This window comes from Lupinus angustifolius, chromosome LG12 (genome assembly GCF_001865875.1).
Source record: "Lupinus angustifolius cultivar Tanjil chromosome LG12, LupAngTanjil_v1.0, whole genome shotgun sequence".
NCBI lineage: Eukaryota > Viridiplantae > Streptophyta > Magnoliopsida > Fabales > Fabaceae > Lupinus > Lupinus angustifolius.
In genome coordinates, this window is record NC_032020.1 from 1086834 (window position 1) to 1101389 (window position 14556).

A 14556-nucleotide genomic window follows, 5' to 3' on the forward strand; every position below is an offset into this window, starting at 1 on the left:
AATAAGTTGAAGATGATGAACATTTTATCTTTTTCTCTACAAATAATATATTTTTACTTAATTAATAAAGTTAACTAACAACGAGCTAGCATAATACCATGATAAGGGATTAATGTTCGAATCATGAGAATGATATCAACATAAAAAAATAAAAAAAGAAGATAAAGAGTAAATACATATTTTGGTCATTACAAAATTATGTGTATTAATTTGGTCCATCAAAATTGAAAACATTAAAATGGTCTTAAAATATCAAATGTGAATCAAATTAATTATTTTAATATTTTATCAACATTGACATAAATCATTTTTACTCAAATTTGTAATCTTTAAGTATTAGTTTTAATTTTTATTTTTCAAACACCTAATACACAATAATTTTTTAACGACAAAGATGATATTTTTTAACGACAATAATTCATTTTAAAGTATGTAATTACATTTTACAACAAATATTATTATCAGAAATCAAACTTTTAACTTTTTGCTCTATCTTAAATTTTATTAGTCTTACATCAATATACCAACCCGAGAATAAAAAAAGTATAGCAAGTGGTAAGTAAAGAGAGGAATAAATTGGGTGTGTTGGAGATTAGGTTCGGTTATTGTCTCTCTATCTTTCTCTCTTCACTACTTCTCACTCTCTCTCTCTCTTTGCGGCTACACTTCCCATTAGGGTTTCTCTTTCTCTCTCTTCTTTCTCTCTCTTCATACCCATGGATTCTTCTCTCTGTTAATCCTTTCTTCGTTCTTTTCTAACAACAACAACTCTTTCGTGTGTTGGGTTTTCTTCTCCTTCAGTGTTTTTACGAAATGGCCACTGTCAACCCTTTTGATTTGTTGGATGATGATGTTGAGGACCCATCACTTCTGATCGCGGCTGAGCAGCTCAAGGCAGTGGCGGCGGCGGTGGCTGCACCGAAGGGAAAGGCTGGCGGTCGTGGTGGTCAGACGGCGGCTCAGTTGCCTTCAAAGCCGGTCCCACCTTCTCAGGCTGGTTAGTTTCTCATTCATTCAGTTTTGTTTTTGTTTATAGTTTAAAAGTGTTTGATTCATGTACTCTTGTTATTCTAAGGGTTTTGTATTTGTCTGTATTCTATGTTTTTTGGTATGAATAAAAATGTGTTTTTTGTTGATGGGTATGAATAAAAATGTGTTTTTTGTTTATGGGTATGAATAAAAATGTGTTTTTTGTTGTTGGGTATTCATAAAGTCATAATTGAATATATCTGTTTCTGTGTTTTATGTTTTTGGGTTATTGGAAGGGTTTTGTGTTTGTGGGCATCAATGAAAAATGTGTTTTTTGTTGATGGGTATTCATGCAGTCATAATTGGATATATCTGTTTTTTCTGACATTTTTTCATGTAGCTTTTCAAGGCCTTGTTGTTGTGGAAGAGTTTATTGTTTGTGTGTATTTTATGCTTTTGGGTTATTAAAAATGTGTTTTTTTGTTAGATGGGGTCTAATATAGTGATAATAGGATTTATCTGTTTCTTATGACACCTTTTGGTTCATGATTAATGCAGCCTTTCAAGGTTTTTGTTGTTTGTATTATTGGAAGAGTTTTGTCTGTCTAATTTATGGTTTTTTTTGGTTATGAAAAATGTGTTTTTTCGTTGATGGGTTGGGTTTTTTCGTTGATTAGTGATAATAGGATTTATCTGTTTCTTGTTTGAGAAAAAAAGTATTGGTTTTGCTTTTAATTTTATTCGTTTGTCCTGTACTATTGAACTAGTCATCCGTCCGGTGGGTTATTTATTTCGACTTCTCTCTCCTGCATCCTCATTGTTTATTAAATATGTTCTTTTCATCACATGTGTTTAGGAAATTGAAATACATCATACTTCTTTTTTTAGTATCACATCTTGTTCTTATTTTCAGTCCTAGGGCATCACCTGAATTGAACGATGAATTTGATCCGTATTAGTACATTTATTCGTTTTGTTACGATATCCCTAATCTTGAATGACAATTGTATTGATGACTCTCCTTGCATGGCTTCTCTCATATGTTTATTAAATTTTCTTTTCTATCTTGATGATAGTGAGGGAGGCAAGAAACGATACCTATCGTGGCAGTCGTGGAGGTGGCCGAGGCGGGCGTGGGTATGGAGGTGGCCGTGGTTATGGTCGTGACTATCCCAATGATGAGAGCTCATTCCCTGCCTCTAGAACCCCAGCCAACCAAGGTGCTTCTGAAGGAGATTCTGGAAATCCCTCAGAAAGGCGGGGTTATGGTGGACCTCGTGGGCCTTATCGTGGCGGTCGGCGAGGAGGTTTCAGCAATGGTGAAGTTGATGAAGAAGGACGCCCACGAAGAGCATTTGAACGCCGCAGTGGGACTGGACGCGGGTGACATTATCACTAGATTGACTTCTTTCTTGAACTTTTGCTTCTAATTTTCTATCAATATTGATACCTATAATTCTATTTTCCAGAAATGAACTCAAACGCGAAGGTTCTGGCCGAGGCAACTGGGGATCACAGAGTGATGAATTTTCCCAGTAAGCAATTCTATGCTTAATAATTCTAATGAATTCAATAATAATAAAGTTCAAGCCCATGATTTCAGTAGATTTTTTTTGCTTTCAATTGGTGTTTATTATTTTTATGTTATTTACTTTTGGTATTTTACTTAGGATTACCGAGGAAGCGGTGAATGAAACTGAAAAGAATCTGAGCAGTGAGAAGCCTGCAGGCGAGGAAGATGCAGCTGATGTGAAGGAGAGTCCTGCTGTTGTAATTGAAGAAAAAGAGCCTGAGGATAAGGTGAATGTCCAACTCAATTAATGCTTTCTCCATTTATCCTGAATCTACGGCTGCGTGTTCTAAATTTTTTGCATTCAATTATCAGAAGACAAACAGAAGATGTATCTTATGAATGATACTCATTCAAGTTCAGCATATGTTATCTGTTTAGTCCACATATTAGGGGCTACTTTATTTACTTAGAAGAAAAGTCTCACTTGGTGTTTTTCCTTGATGTTGAGTTTATGGTTTCGTCCAATATTAGTTTACCTTTTGAAATGTGTTTAACTGCGTTGGGACTTGGGATGCATTTATTGTTCTAGCTGTTAACATACGCTTTCTGACTTTGATAGATTATATTTGAAATTTATTATAGGCTATTGTATAATCATTGCTAAATTATTTTTGTGCTGCATAATAGGAGATGACACTGGAGGAATACGAGAAAGTGCTGGAAGAGAAAAGAAAGGCCTTAGAAGCACTCAAAACTGAAGAGAGAAAGGTTGATATCAAGGAGTTTGAATCCATGCAACCACTGTCAAGCAAGAAAGACAACGATGAAATCTTTGCTAAATTGGTGCGAATTTTTGGCCACTCTTCGTCACCTAAATATGCTTGTCATGTTATATTTTGACCCTAAATGTCCGCTGCAATTTTAATTTTTTCTAGGGATCTGACAAGGATAAGCGCAAAGATGCTTTTGAGAAGGAGAAATCCAAGAAGGTCTGTCCTTTATTTGTCTTTGACTATTTCATATCTGATCTCCATAAGGGCCTATTTATTCCGGCTCAATTATCAAAATTCATTATCGAGTAGTGTTTAGTTTGAAAGATTAGTAGTTTCTGTAGTCTAGATTTTTACTATTTTTTGGCTATCCTATTCAATAATAGTTTAATAACTTGCGTTCCAAAGCATCGAAGTTTGGTTGTAAAACCTTCTAAATACTGTGATCAAGAGTATTTGGAGTATGCCATCATAGTTGATGACATACTTACAAGTTACAAAAGACAAAAAAACATGATGCCGTTGATAAGGAATACGAAAATTGGTGCTTTAAAGCTTTCTAGCTGTTAAGCGAACCATGATCCTAAATATTTCTTTACTAGAAATTTGTGTCATTTTCTCTTGTTTTTAATTCATTCGCCATAATGTATTTTTGTTGTTGAGATTGGTCTCTGGAATTGAATCATGTCTTAATCTTGATCTTAGATTGTATTTGTCGGTACAAACGAATTCAATGATTAAATGTAATCTGGTGTTCTAGTCTTCAATTTTTTTTTGTAATGTCATGGCAAAAATGACCTCAATGATAATGGTTTACACTTTTTACATTTAAATGAATATTCCATTTTGCCACATGTTTCAAAAAATGACCTCCAACGGACTTAATCGATGAAACAAACTCGGTTGCAATTGGATCTATGGAGTACTTAGCAACTAAATTTAGTTTGCTTCTGTGGCTGCCTTTTCACCTATAACTAAATTTTGTTTCATTATTGAATTTCACATGTTTTAGTCTGTCAGCATCAATGAGTTTCTGAAGCCTGCTGAAGGAGAGAGGTACTACAACCCGGGTGGACGTGGTAGAGGCGGACGTGGCCGTGGTGGTTCCCGAGGAGGTTACAGTGGAAATGCAAGCAGCAATGTACCAGCTCCAGCCATCGCCGATCCGGGTCAGTTCCCAACCTTGGGTGGCAAGTGAGGCTTTCCAGAAGTATGATGCTTGGATTTTCCTTAAGTAGTAAATGTTATTCAACCTTTTATGTCATACATTGTAAATTTAGGTTGTCCTTTATATACTTTTTTCTTATTTACCTTGTAAACCTTTTCCTTTATTGTTATGTTTTTTTTGTTGTACTGTGTTTTTGGAGGGTCATAATGAGACAAATGTTGTTGAGTTTTGTTATTTATTTTTGATGCCCTTTTATTTCCCATCCTTTTGAATATGTTGATTGGAATTTGGAGCAGAATCATTAACTTCCATTATTTGAAACTAGAATATATATAAAGAAATTTTGGCTACAGAATTTGACCTTTGAATTATATATAAAATTATTATTTTCAATGACTAGTTGAAATTGAATGAAACTAAATAGGACAACAAATTTAAAACATGTTTAACTTTCAAGCATCTATCCTAGGAATTAAGGTTTTAGAACTCTTGTTATAATTTCAACTGTAACTATCACTGTTACCATTTTGTTATTGTATCATGTCATTCATTATCATCACTTCATTCATCATGTTTGTTTATGTGACCATTATTACTATGCTGCAACTACAGGTAGGGAATTAATCCATTTCTGGGATTGTGGTTGCCCTTCCTAATAATAGTTACTTCTAGGAATTGAACTTTTAACCTTAAGGATCTAGTGAAGCCTTACACATTAGACAATTTCTATTCATAGTTCGAAGAAAATGATTGATTCCCACCAATTCCATTCAAAAAATCCACACATTAACAATTTTAATTTTATGCTATTATTTTTTGCATAATTCAAAGAAAATGAATGATTCTCTGCAATTCTTTACATTGAAGATACTTTTACTAATAGCTATTATCATATAGTAGTTGCAAAATGGGTTGACTAGTTTTTTAGTTTATGCCTGCAAATCAAAAGTGGATACAAACATGCTTGCCTATCATTATTTTGCCAAATTTGGATACCCTTGAGCATTATAAATAATTTAAGAAAAACATAAAAGAAATCATAAAGATGTTGAAGAGATAATTAAAAAACTTTGATGTGGATATAAAGTTGAACAAATTTAATATCACAATTTTTTTGAATTATTAAATCACATTATATAATAATTTATTTGTATTTTACTTTTTAAAACACTTTGCAAGCCACTTGCATTATGTCCATGTACTTACTAGGCAAAAAGGTTGGAAAAATGAGCTAAATTTTTATGTCTTTCCTATTAAAAAAAAATGAGCCACTAGCAATGTTTGTTTTGCTATCACTATTACCTTGCCTACAATGGCCAAACTTTTTCATAAGCAATTAGGACTTCTTAAAATGTATATTTAACTTAAGATGTTAGACTTGATACATCTAAATTTGTCTATTAAATCTACATTTCGCCTTACTTGATTATAGCTGTCAGTGTAATGAGTTATATATGGTTAATGTCTCTTTTACTATTCGTTTGCATTACTTTTATTTAAGAATTAATAATGAAAAAATATAAATGACAAAATGATACAATAACAGTGTAAAAGTCAATACATACACCTTTTTTTCTCCTATTATATATGAAATTTTGATATGCAAATATAATTTAATTGTTGATACTAAACTGACCTAAAGTCATGCTTCTTGAGCTATTTAAAGTTTTTATAGCAAATATGCTTTTAAATGGGCCTTGGGATCAAATCGAACTTTTAAACCGAACTTTTAAACATATCAAACTTCAACTTTAACAGACAAACATGCCAATCTCAAACTTTAACAGACAAACATGCCAATCTCATACCGCTATATGCTATATATATTTGCCATATTTAAAACAAAGTCCATCATGTTTTCACTCTAGTTAGCCAAGTTTTATTAGAAATATTCAGTGTATAATTAGACTCATTATGTGTCCACAAAACAAGTGCTTCAAATAATGTTTAATTAACACAAAATATATTGAAGATTTGGTCTTATTGTGGTAGAAGGAACCGCGAAATATCTGTACTAGGTCCAACTTTATGCTAATTTATGCAGAAATATTTTCCAACATAAGATCTTGGTCCAACTTTTATGGCACAACCCAAGAAGAAAACTGATTCAGACCAAAGAAGTTGATGCTGCAAGTAATGTCTTTGTTCTCAATGATTGTTTGAGACATTAGACATTGCTTGCAACCCTTTTGTTTTGTTGTTCTATGCCAGGTATGGAGTGAGACCAGTATACCAACCCAGTTCTGACATGCGACCTCCTAGGCTCATGAATATACTGAGCGTGCCACTGGTAACACCCCAGTCCTGACATGCGACCTTCCCGGCCCATGAATATACTGAGCATGCCACCCACAAACTTAAATACTCCTATAGTATTTTATTCCCCACAAAGGGAGCCTCCTGCGACTCGAACCCATGACCTCAAGGGACAAATAGTCACTATTCCCATGAGTCGCTATCATTAAGCTATAATATGGGGCAGATTGGCTTAAATTTACAGTTTCAAAACAGCAAAAGCAGATAAGCAATCAAATAAAAGAAAACTAGAGTTTGATCCTAGTAAAAATAGATAAGCATAAATATATAGATTTATCATTAACCAGTACTAAACTTAGCACAACCATATCATTTAAGTATATGTTAAGAATGGGATCATCTAGGGAAATTCTCAAACCACTGAACAAGTTATGTGACATTGGTCTCTACTGTTTAGTGAAATAACAAATCTTACATGAATCAGCATGCATTAGGCCAAGTGAAATGGAGATTGATACTATCATCTGATTAGGAAGAGCAACACCCACTTTTCTGCCCAACTGGTTGTCCTTTGATTTGCACTGTTGGAGGCCTTGCATTATTTGCAGATGGTTGGCTTGCCATTCTACATTCACGATAAGTTACAATCAGATAACATGGTTTCTATGAATACGTTAGTACATCAGCTATGAGATCAACAACAACAAAGCCTTTATCCCACTAGAGGGGTCAACTACATGGATCAAACGAAGCCATAATGGTCTATCATAAATCATGTTCATTGACAAAACATCATCTATGAGATAAGGAAAGTGAAACGAGAACTAAATTAAACATTTATGCTGTATTTGCAATGGACGTCTCCAAGCAATGGAAGTTTACGGCATCAGATAGACTTGAAATGAAGAATATGGGAACGCTTATGTCTCATTATGCTTTGAGTTAGCTTCTAAATTTGCCAGAGCTTGCTTTCAAGGCCAAGTTACAATACATAAAACTTTTCGGTATGTTTTTAATATCTGCATTTAATAAAAGGAATGGGTACCTATTCTTGATAGAAGCAGACATGGCCATGAATGCCTGTTCCACATTTGTAGAATCTTTTGCACTTGTTTCCATAAAAGGTATGCCAATTTCATCTGCAAATTCCTGCAATAGTATGGGGTGAAATCAAAAGGTGGGGTGAGGGGTTCTGGTTCTGGAGCAGGAACATGAAATGAATGTTATCATCCCAATAGTAGCAAATAAGAACTCAAAAGTTGAAATGTGTTTAATAATGAACAGAAAGTGAAAACTATACTTTAGCTGTATCATATGAGACAGCTCTATTCGCTGTCAAATCACTCTTGTTTCCAACCAAAAGTTTGTTAACATTATCACTGGCATAGCGGTCGATTTCACTGAGCCACTGCTTCACATTTTTGAAGCTCTCTTCATCTGTGACATCATAAACAATCTGATAGAAGAATCAACTAATCAAGTCAGTAGAGCATGCAAAGAAATCACCTACAAAGGCAAGGAATCTCTATACATATAATCTTATGACAAAAAAATCATCACTCACAATGATTCCATGTGCCCCACGATAGTAGCTACTGGTTATTGTTCTAAATCTTTCTTGCCCAGCAGTATCCCACTGCAATAAATATTGTAAACAAGGTAAGAAAGAATGTTTCAGTATAACCTTGATTTTTACTGACCCACAAGATCTAGGAGCATGAGACAAAGACAAAGGTCTTAAACACTAAAATAGAAATGAATAACAACAGAGTAAATAAAAATATATATCATACTAAAGATTAAAACATATATCTCGAGCTTTATTGATATATAAATATTAGCAAATAAAGATGCGAAACAAAGCCAATCTGATACATACAATCTGTAGTTTAATTGTCTTCCCATCCTGCTCAACAGTGCGTATTTTCTGCACAAAATAACATGAATTGATTAGTTAAGACACATTTTTCAAAGGAGTTCAACCTAAAAACTTGCAAATTAGTACTCACGAAATCAACTCCAATGGTGCTTATGTAGCTGTCAATGTATGAATCATCCTGTAACACGACATAGAAATTATCATAATTATTTACAATACAGTATTGAGCAGCAGAACACCATGTCCATGATCAACAAACATGAAATGAAGGCATCTCAGTTAGAACCTTACTAATTACATAACCACACAGCATAAATTAGAAATGCATATCTAATGAAATTAGACATGATAAAGATGGCTTCCAAGATGATTTACAACACATCATATTTGCAATCATAAAGTCGAACAATAAAAGCAACGCAAGACATCCCAACATTAATGCCTAAATCAGTGTTGCCATGAAGCTGTTCAATGAACATCCCGGCAATAGTCTATATTTGCACACCGGAAATGAATAAATTAGACAAACTTGCTTAGGATACTAAGAGAGAGTTCATTAACCTCCATCCCCCTCCCCCAAGCCCAAATAACAAAATTTCAGAATAAAATAACTACATATTCTTAAGTGTTAAAGGTTCCATCTCAAAACCAAATACCAATGACAGGAGTAGCCCAACAAGTTATAAACCATACAACGGAGAATGCGGCAGGCGATGTGGCCATGTGGGACATCCAACAGTGAGATAAGTATAAAGAGAGGAAAAACATGGTAAACCGGTACAAGGAAAAAAAAAAGAAAAATATGAAGACTACAATATGGCATAAGAATAATTAGTCAGTAGTCACACAGAATATCATGTCTGGCATAAATACAGCAAATAACTTACAGCAAATCTCAGAAGAAGACATGACTTGCCGACACCAGAGTCTCCAATAAGAAGGAGCTTGAACAGATAATCACTGCAAAAGATATATGCATCACATTAAGTTGCTCACGCAAAATAGACTCAGAACCAGCCTTAGAAACTCAGCTTAAAGACCAATTACAATCATTACAATGCCATACACACAAATAAAAAAATTGAAATATGTATGTTAAGATGTCAGATAAGAATGGAAACTGCAAATTCGAGACTTTAAAGATCTACAAATAACGTAGCTTAAGCAAGTACTATCTTTCTACTTATTGATTGGATAAACTGAAGTGCATATTTGATATATGGTGAAGGGAGCTTTGTCCATTGAAGTTTCCTTTCATATCCTTGATTTGTACATTATAGCATATGAAATTTCAGAATTCGGATTTGGTAAACTAACTTAGCTTATGGGGGACTATAAACTAGCTTAACTTAAGGTATGGCTTTGTATACTGGTTGCTACTAAACATGATCTTAAAAAGACTGATGACATTCCTTTATAACCTTTGTTTTCATGAAGGTTACATATCTCATTTAATTAAAATATAAAGCCTGGAGATTTATCATAGTCTGATGATTTCCACAATGAAAATCCAGTTCAAGCCATGAATCTGTTTTATTGTTTTTTCCTCTAGCCATTAGACAATATGAGTACTTCAATTTTCAATTAATTAAACATTATGATATCGGTCATCGCGTCCTTAAGAAATAAGGAGCAAGGAAAACAGACATACATGCCACTCAATTTCGGATTCATCAAGAAATTACTAAATTGTTAAGTTGTTTGATTCTTTTTGTAATTTCTTGATAAATCATAGAGTGACACCCATAGGGATATGTCCCACTGAATTCATGAGAAAAGGGAACATATGCATGTAGAGATAACCAATAAAATCTTGACAACACATTAAAAATCTAATTCTAATTAAAATTTAATCGCACAAATGCATTTGTCTCTAAATATGACATATTTAGCACGTCTCAATACAAATTTTTCTCCTGAATACATTCATCGAAATCAACATAGAACAAGATTGAGGTATCCTTGCACGTTCAAAATCCATAAATCAAATCACAGCAATAATAACAACAAATCCTTTTCCCACTAGATAGGATCAGCTACTGCAATCAAAACAACCTAATTGCAAATCATTTAAAATTTCTATCAATAAATCATTCAAAAAAGAACCAAATACACACAACTAATTCCTTAAATCCATGTTAATATTTTTTCCTCTAAATTTCAATTACAAAAAAAAAGGATCATATCATCATATTTCATAAAGCTGATCCAATCTAAGATTATTAAATAGGAAAAAACCACGCAAAATTAACCTAAAAACAATCACCCATTTTCATAAAAACAAAATCCAAAAATGCAATAGAATTTTCTCGAAAATTAAACGCGATTAAACAACATGTGCATATAAAAAAAATGATACTAAGGGAACGTACTACTCGGGATTCATATCGGAGATGGTGAAGTCGCCGGAAAACGGTGACGTATGGTTGGATCCGGTGCTCCACGTGGCACTAGAGAATGAAGAAAATGGAATATAGAATAGAATGAAAGAGTAAGAGAAAGAGAGAGAGAGAGAAAGTTTCTTTTTCTTTTTATTTTTGTTTGTTTTTGAATTAAAAATGTGTGGACCTAACTTAAAGTGACCTATTTATTTGGTTCTATTTTTGGATTGTTGCTTTCAACTTTCACCCTTCATCAATCATGAACATGAATATACCGCTAGTGTATGAGTTTTATACAATGATATTGTATTATTTATCATTGATATTTAATTATTGTTGAATTTTTACAAAAAAGTAATTCAAATGAATGGTAGATGATAAGGTGCACATGTATAAATCTTTACATCGACAGTGTATAGATTTTATACTCTTTAACATAAGTTTTTTTTGTTTCCCACATGTATTCTCGCACTAGAGGCAATCATGTCTGAGTCGGGAACATTCACAAGTATGTGTGGCTAACTCTCCCAGCATATATATTTTCCATCTACAAAACTCGAACTCGAGACCTTGCTTAAGATGAATCAAACATGTACCACTTGAAACAACGTCAGTTTGTTCTTTAACATAAGTTTGATCATTAGGGTTTAAATTTAAAACTTGGAAAGTTGGAGATAATTTGTAGGAGTTGTTACATCTTTATTTATTAATCAAAATATTAAATTGTATTATAACTTATAAGCATGTAAATTGGTTGAGAAGTTGTATTTTTCTCAACCACTCAACTATGAGATATCATAAGACGATTGCATATTTATAGTGAAAACAATGATTAAGAGCCCAAGTGATTAACAATAAACACAAAGAATAATATTAAAAAATGGTATATCCTTGACCTTCTATAATATCTTAGGATTTAGTGGAAATTATGTTATTATACATTTTTGTCATTATTATTTTGATATCAATTCTCAATAGTATTTTCAAAATACTTTTTTAATCAAGGTACTCACCTTATGAATATGGCATAAATCCATTTGGAGTGTGTTTACTATTTTTATTAGTGTCGCTCTTAAGAATCGAACTATGATATTTGATCTTTTATAATATCTAATTATTTAGTGAAAGTATACATCATAGTTACATAGTTCTCTTATTTAACCTTCTTATTATATATCGGATTCGATGTATCTTGGATTATGTACTTTGTTTGATTTCTTTATTTTCAATCTAATTTCTAAAAAGGTTATGCACTTGTTATTTGGGGTGTGCTTAAAATTCGTTTCATCATGTGAGACAAGAGTTCATAGCTTGAGTGAAAAGGCTCATTATATTTGCTACTAGTCAAATGAGCTTTCATGGTAATTCAAGTGTAGTATATACAAATATGTGGATGATGTGAGGGAATATTTTAGGAATAAGGGTTTAAGTTACACCCAAGTTTTGAATCTATGCTCTATGAACTATATAAGTTAATATGTCAATGTTTTAGGAGTTGTTGAAATTGTATTGTGACCATATCAATCACAAATGATTGCAATTATATGAAACGTCAAAGTTTTTAAAGTTTCCAAAATTACTATTGAAATCGTTATTTAAAGTCGTGATTACACCTATTTTATCAACTATCAACCATGGTGAATTCATGTCTCCCTTAATTGTGGTGGAAGATTCCTATTATGGTAGTAGTGGGAGAAGAGAAGAATTGAATCCTTATTATGAGTGGATGATGATGTATAATGTTGGCCAATAAGAGTTTGTGAGTTGGATTTTGTAAGATAATTCTGAAGTCTTTACTTTCCCTCTAAAACCCAACTGGTAAACAAACCATAAAGGTCTATTTGCAAGATGCATTCTGAAGGGAATGGAAGGAAAAAGGAATGCTCTTGAGTCATGAAATATACATGAGAGATGACTCTAAGACCTTTTATTTCAATTCATCCCCGTCCAAAACTCAACTCACAAAGAGACCCTAAGAGTCTGTATGCTAGTTGTTTGTTGGAGGATAATAAAAGGAATTGAAAAACTCGAGAACTATGAAATACACTTGTGAAACAACTCGTAAACAAATCCTAAATTAGTTAAACCTTAGGGTATGAGGAGTGTAACTTAGTCCCAAAACTAACTAAAGAATCCCAAATCAATTTAAGAGCTAGCTATGACCTTGGAGGTTCATGAATTATAAAGAATTCAACAAACAAGCTCACCAACTTGGAGGACAAGGGATTGTGTGGCTTACCCCTTAGATTAAGGCATGGTTAGAGGCACATTAGGTTGGGGAAGATTTTCAAAGGAACATCTCTCTAAGAGAATTGATGAGTAACATTCTATTAAATACTTATTTTATAATTTAGAATAATATATTGATGATTAAAATATTGTTTCCGTATTTTTATACATTATATTGATTAGATAGCATGTGAGCTAATTTAGATGGTGTAACTCGATCATTTTTTCATCCAAGTATAGTTCCACTTCATAGTTAAAAAACTAATTTAGAGGTGCATAATCACATGTTTAAATGGGAGCTATCCCAATATTATTTTTTATATACATATCAAATTGCACTTTGGCTCTGTTTATGAGTTTTGCTACGAGGCTTATATTCAATGTTCTAAAACTTGAGCTGTACGTCAAATTGGGATATGTCATGTATTATATTTAATCGGTTAAATCGTCCGGTTTGATCGGATGATTTTGTACATAATTGATAATTTTTATCTATAAATATATAATTATATATAAATATACAACATTATATAATTAATAATTATGTATAATTATATTGAAGTAAGATCTCTTCATCATTTTTGGATCGTAGTTAAATAAAATATTATAGCAGTGTTTCACTTTTTTCTTATTTTTAAGTGAAATGTCCGGTTTTCTTCTTAGGTTAATCTAGTTTAACTGGGTTTAACACGGTCGGACCAGATTTTCTCCGGTTCAAAGTGATCCAACTCTCATTCAATTAAGACCGCAAACCAGAGTTGTTTTCAAGTTCGTTCAGCAGTCAGACCAATTAGACCATCCGGTCCAGTTCTCATAACACAGCTTATATTAGGTTTATGACTACATGTCGTTTTCTTGACATGGGCTGAATATTAGATGTAATTCCTTAATAATTATTTTCCTATCAAAAAAATCTATAATCATATATTTAAGTGGCCTAAATGCCTTTTACTTAAACAACTAATATAAACTAAGCTATTTTTCTCTTCATCTCAAATACATATTATCTATCCCAAAAGTAGAGCATTTTTAATGATATCACTAAGGAATTGACAAAGAGAAAAGGTTGTCCATAAATAATCCTTTTTAGAATCTCTCACACCTTTGAAAATAAATTATTATATATGCATACTTTCCAACAAACCCCACATGTAGATAGTTATCACTTTAAATATTATATTTTTGGTCCACCAACTTGTTTAAGCTTTGAATTCCTCATTAGACATGATGCACTAAATAAATACATCCCTTGGTATTTCCATTTACCTTTGTATAAGTAAAACATGGTAAAAATAAAATTTCAATAATGTAATTTTTTATTTATTTTTTAAACTAAATAATTTAAATCACTTTTTCCCTCACATTCTTAGTATGGGAAAGTCCAATACAAA

The 14556-nt window shown here is 32.6% G+C and overlaps 2 protein-coding genes across 2 annotated transcripts; one reads left to right on the forward strand and one right to left on the reverse strand.

The window, feature by feature from the left end:
• Positions 633-4605, forward strand: LOC109362551 (plasminogen activator inhibitor 1 RNA-binding protein-like). The gene is made up of 7 exons (XM_019608407.1): positions 633-997; positions 2046-2352; positions 2439-2504; positions 2640-2769; positions 3170-3325; positions 3418-3471; positions 4265-4605. Exons 1-7 carry the CDS (start codon positions 814-816, stop codon positions 4448-4450), a joined length of 1083 nt encoding a protein of 360 aa, XP_019463952.1. The 5' UTR covers positions 633-813; the 3' UTR covers positions 4451-4605.
• On the reverse strand, positions 6985-11066 carry LOC109362552 (ras-related protein RABD2a-like). The gene is made up of 8 exons (XM_019608408.1): positions 10928-11066; positions 9443-9515; positions 8686-8733; positions 8556-8603; positions 8241-8312; positions 7977-8132; positions 7722-7825; positions 6985-7301 (listed from the first exon to the last, which is right to left on the reverse strand). The coding sequence occupies exons 1-8, from the start codon at positions 10939-10941 to the stop codon at positions 7205-7207; spliced, it is 612 nt and encodes a 203-aa protein (XP_019463953.1). The 5' UTR covers positions 10942-11066; the 3' UTR covers positions 6985-7204.

Excerpts from the sequence above, each read along its gene's own strand:
- LOC109362551 (XM_019608407.1), top strand. The coding sequence starts at position 814 with ATGGCCACTGTCAACCCTTTTGATTTGTTGGATGATGATGTTGAGGAC. Across the intron at positions 2,353-2,438 it reads CGCAGTGGGACTGGACGCGG|AAATGAACTCAAACGCGAAG; the intron begins GTGACATTATCA and ends TCTATTTTCCAG. Across the intron at positions 3,326-3,417 it reads ATGAAATCTTTGCTAAATTG|GGATCTGACAAGGATAAGCG; the intron begins GTGCGAATTTTT and ends AATTTTTTCTAG.
- LOC109362552 (XM_019608408.1), bottom strand. Across the intron at positions 8,734-9,442 it reads GTCTTCTTCTGAGATTTGCT|GATGATTCATACATTGACAG; the intron begins GTAAGTTATTTG and ends GTCGTGTTACAG. Across the intron at positions 8,604-8,685 it reads GCACCATTGGAGTTGATTTC|AAAATACGCACTGTTGAGCA; the intron begins GTGAGTACTAAT and ends TATTTTGTGCAG.